General features: G+C 40.6%; 1 protein-coding gene across 1 annotated transcript; it reads right to left on the bottom strand.

Moving 5' to 3' along the window:
- Nucleotides 1-3,225: 3,225 nt before the first annotated feature.
- Nucleotides 3,226-4,119, bottom strand: TAS2R16 (taste 2 receptor member 16). The gene has a single exon (XM_002712076.3). The coding sequence runs from the start codon at nt 4,117-4,119 to the stop codon at nt 3,226-3,228; it is 894 nt and encodes a 297-aa protein (XP_002712122.1).
- Between the last annotated feature and the right edge of the window lie 784 nt (nt 4,120-4,903).

Genomic DNA, 4,903 nt, shown 5'->3' on the forward strand with positions numbered 1-4,903 from the left:
ATCCAATTAGGAACAGACTCTATGCCACATGCTGTCAAGAATTCACTGTTCCTGGTCTTCTTTGCATCAGAAAACACTCATTAATCTCATGAGGCATAGTATGAAAGATGGAGAATTTGCTCTCTTGTTGCTAATGGTTTGGTGTGTACATGGTGCATGTGTGAACAGGTGCCAAGGTATAGCATCTACAGGGCTCCTCTTAATTAGCACCATCCATGATCTTCTGAACAGGACCATAGCTTTCTCAATCCTTTTCTCTCTGTTTTCTGTGAGTTATCAGGCAACAAGCAAGCCTATGCTATGGATGATGAGTGTTGCATAGGGTAAAATATTTAATGTTGAACAACAAAAATGTGTTAGCCCCTGGTACCTTAATTTCATATCTATCTAGCTGAAGCTCTCAAAAGAATTTCTTTGTTCTTGATCACAATCTCTCTGAAAACCTTTCTAAAATATTTCCCTTTTAAATCCCATCTTTTCCCAAATTAAAACTTTTTACTCTTGCAAAATTTATCCCTTAGTTTTCTCTCCTTTTCTACTGGCTTTAGAATTGGCATTAACTAGGTTTGCGAATTTATGTAAACCACTTGGCTTTCTTAGACCTATTTTCTAGCTAGATCAACTTGTTCTTTCAATTAAGAATGAGAAAACGGATACAAAATGTATGTATAAAATATTAGTTGCAACAGATAAAAAGAGTAGTTTTTTAAAATTTATTTTTATTTCACATTTTTCTGAATTCTGGGTCCCCTCAACTAGTAACACCCCAGTTCATGCATATCATGGATAAGTTTCTGTTTTACTCTATTCAAAAGAATAGAGTGAGACTACTAAAAATATGTAAGAACTTCTGGAATAGTATCTATGAGTGTGATAGTAGTGGGGGCATTCTTTTTTTTAAGATCTTTTATTTATTTATCTGAGAGGCAGAGTTACAGACAGATAGAGGGAGAGGCAGGTCTTTCATCTGCTAGTTCACTTCCCAAGGGACTGCAATGGCCAGAGCTGGGTCAGTCCGAAGCTAGGAGCCAGGAGCTTCTTCTGGGTCTCCCATACATGTTCAGGGGCCCAAGTACTTGGGCCGTCTTCCACTGCTTTCCCAGGCCATAAGGAGAAAGCTGGGTCAGAAAAGGAACAGCCAGGACACAAACCTGAGACCATATGGGATGCTGGCACTGCAGCCTGAGGCTTAGCCCACTAAGCCAAAATGCCAGTCCCTGGGGAATTCTTTGGCATACTTTTTAAATTTCTGTTCACTATACACAAATGAGGATAATTGTTTTCATTTCTTCCAGCTGTCTGAGATTTCAGAACATGCAAAACTTCTTCTGGATGTGGATACAAATGAAAAATAGCAATAAACCAAATTTCATTGGCTTTTGCCCAACCTGTTCCAACAGGATTCCAAATCCTTGTAACCCACCTCCCCACCAGGCTCCAAAGCATTGTTGGAATCTCAGATAACACAGTGTCAACAACTACCTTTGAGTTTCCTTTTTTTTTTTTTTTTGGCTCAGTCCAACTTTGACTAGCTGTGATTCTATCTCTAACACACTACTGAATCCACCAGGTTCCATGCCACTTTCTACCACTCCAGAACACTGGAGCATGGGAGATATTAAGGCGCACAGAGAGCTGCTCTAAAGTGAGGATCATGTTTCAGTCTTCTTGTGCAACACTGGGGATGCTGCTGAACTATGCCGAATGACATAGTTCTTCAAGCTTTTGTTTATGTTGCATATCCTCAGTTTCAAATACGAATTCACTCAAATCAGAATGATAGAGCAGATCAAAATTTTCATTCATTTCCAGGGACTAAACCTTTCTTCCACAGCCTGACTTGAGATACCTATGTCTTTTTCACCATAATGCAGTTTGGTTTCAGGAAGTGTTTCAGTCTTAAAATGGCAGGGCCAGAAGTTCTGTTCATTTCGGACATGCCCAATATGTATACAAAAGTGGGAGAAATTACATTCCTAACCTTTGGCATGGGAATGCTGTAAGAGATACAATTATCTTTAGGAGAAGTACCTTGATAAGTGTCCGGGGTAGATAGAATTTGAGAATCAAAGGCCTGTGAGTTGGCTGTTATTAATATACTTGGTTGTTAGTGAGTGACAGTGAAGAAAAAAGAAATGAGAAGAAAGATGTCATGGGGAAAAGCCAAGATGGGACCTTGCAAGGGAAAAAGGTATGGGAAACGCTTGTTGGATTGCAAAGGCATAAATGATTTCTAAAGAATAGGAATGTCTTACAGCTGATTTAAAATTGATTGCTATGTTCTACCTATATTGTGGCCCACTTAGGAGGGCTTTGGATTGTCCCAGAACACATAACAAGAGTAAAAAACAAATTTAAGCCAAAATCATTCAGACATTATGAAGAAAGTGGGTTTCCAAACCAGCATCTGGGTTATGAATGACAGAAAACCAATAATGCAGCAATATGATACTCTTTGTACAATGTCCACCCCAATTTATAATATAACAGGCAAGAATCAAGTAAGTGGAAAATATATGTAGTTGACAAAATTAGATAGTATTTGTAGAGGCATTATAAATAACCGTAGTTGGGTAGTGGCCTGTGCTTCTTGGGAAGAGTATTAATATCAAATGGATACGAAAGTCGAGTAAAATTTGGTCTTGTGTTTCAAAGGAATGAGAGTGTACTGTTTGGAATAGAAGCAACAAAGAAATATCAATGGATAAAGTCTAGAAGAAGAGAGAGAAAGAGAGATTGAGAGAGCGAGAGCGAGAGAGAGAGACAGAGAGAGCTAGCTCTCTCAAGACCTTTTCTTGATTAAAATTGGAAAAGTCAATTAAGGACTTAGCATGAGGAATATTCAGTGTTTGGGCAATAAATTCTTGTGGGGAAGGGACTCATAGTGATGTGTGAAGTAGCTGGCAGTCATAAGAAGGATAATTGAAGACATATTTTTATTTTCTTGTGTAGAATATACTAGGAGTAATATTCTTGAGGTGGCAAAGACTTACAGAGAGATGAGAAAGTCAGGGCCAAGTAGGGGACTGTGGAAAGAACAAAGGAGGCAGTAGGATGGAATAGAGAAATAACTGGTGGTTTAGAGATGGCTGAGAAGGTGATGGAGAGTGAGGCTAGAATTGATGGTATATCATAGAAAGAGAGGGGATTGATGAGTGGTCCTGCTGGTCATTGGTATTAATTGGTCAATGCAAACTCTCATTTACCTGGTGCCTCGGGCGACCTCTAAGTCCAGCATTTCACCTTTAGAACCCTTTTCAGTGTCGGACTGCTGAGAGCCAGTGAAATGGAATGAATGCAGACTATAGCATAGATGACATCCTCCCACAACCAGAACCATGATCTTCTATCCACTATGGTGCCTAAAAAGGTGATGAGTAAGGCCAGGAAGTAAGAACTGAAGAAAATAAAGAAGATGGAAAGGGACTTCAGGGCGGTCACGTGAGCTTTCATTCTGGAGTTGCCCCCACCCGTGTCACGATGTTGCATCTGCTCCCGGTGCTGGGCCAGTGAAACCATGAGCAAAATGATGGCGGCCAAGAACAGGAGGAAAGGGACAGATAACGCAATCAGTTTATGAGGGGTGGTCAAATATTGCTCAAATACATGAAGTTTCTCAATCTCAGTATTATTTCTGGGTAATTGTTGCAAGGTGATTAACCGAACCCGGATGTAAGTCCTAATAGCTGAAGGGATGATTGTCACACAAGTGATCATCACAGAACCCAGTAACAGCCAGGGGACCAGTCTCGGAATTCTCCACCTTAGCCAGAGGAAGATGGGGTGGGTGAAGGAAGAGACCTTGACACAGTAGTAAACGGCAAGCAGACTGGTTAACCAGAATGTAAGGACGTTGATGAATTCCCAGGTAAGCGTTAGGGTCAAATACACACAATTAGGTTTAAAGTAGAAGAAAAAATCACACAGCATCGATATCCATTGTAGACAGAAGCGGCAAACGCCCAGACTGGTGAGAATCATGTCCACAGGTGACAACCTTTTGACTTTCACCCACTCTCTGCCCAGCACTGCAACAATGAAGCTGCTTTGCACAATTATTGTCAAGGATTCAATCACATAGATGATGATGAAGGAGACAGTGAGCTTGTTGAGCATCATCTTCTTACCCCAAAGTGTCTTCCTGGACCAAGATAGAGAATCTCTGCACCAAGTTCCAGGTAGGAAACAGGTTTCTGATCCCACCACTGTCTGCTACAAGAAAACACCTCCTTCAAGATGCAAATTTCCCCAGCTCACTTTTAACTTTGCCATTTTCCTACCTATCAGATTTGTTTGTGCTTTGCTTGCTGGTTTGTTACCACATCTGGATGCAGGGAAATTTTATTTGAATGTGGATGCCTGCTCCTTAGGTGATTTGGTTATTCCCCAAAAGGCATACCTATTTCAGTAACCATGATGTCTGTTTCTTCTTTCTCTGTTTGAGATGCCCTTAGATTATTTTCCCATCTTCTTCAAATGATATCTTTACACTTTTAACCTAAAACTTGAGCCACAAGAAAGATAAAGCCTTCACTGCCTTTTCATGTCCTGGGTAATGTTCCTATTCTATTGAGTGCTATACCAGTGCCAATCACAGAAGCCTGTCTTCCCAGCTTCCATACCATCTGGCTGTAGATGCTACAAACAAAGTGTGAGGGTGTGCAAAAATGATCATAAAAGACATTTCCTTTGAGACTCTACCCACACATTTGCTGCAACCTGAGACCCATCTAATGCAGCCCAGTCTCATGAGTACCCACTGAGTTCTCCAACTCAGAGAAATCAAACTGCAGTGAAACCCCTTCGTGCCCTTCCTTGTACTCCATCCAACCTACATGTGGCACCCTTTGTTATTTTTCTTCCAATGATTCCAAAATGCTTTAGCACATGTTTTATAATATTT

Source organism: Oryctolagus cuniculus, chromosome 3, assembly GCF_964237555.1.
Source record: "Oryctolagus cuniculus chromosome 3, mOryCun1.1, whole genome shotgun sequence".
Classification (NCBI taxonomy): Eukaryota; Metazoa; Chordata; class Mammalia; order Lagomorpha; family Leporidae; genus Oryctolagus; species Oryctolagus cuniculus.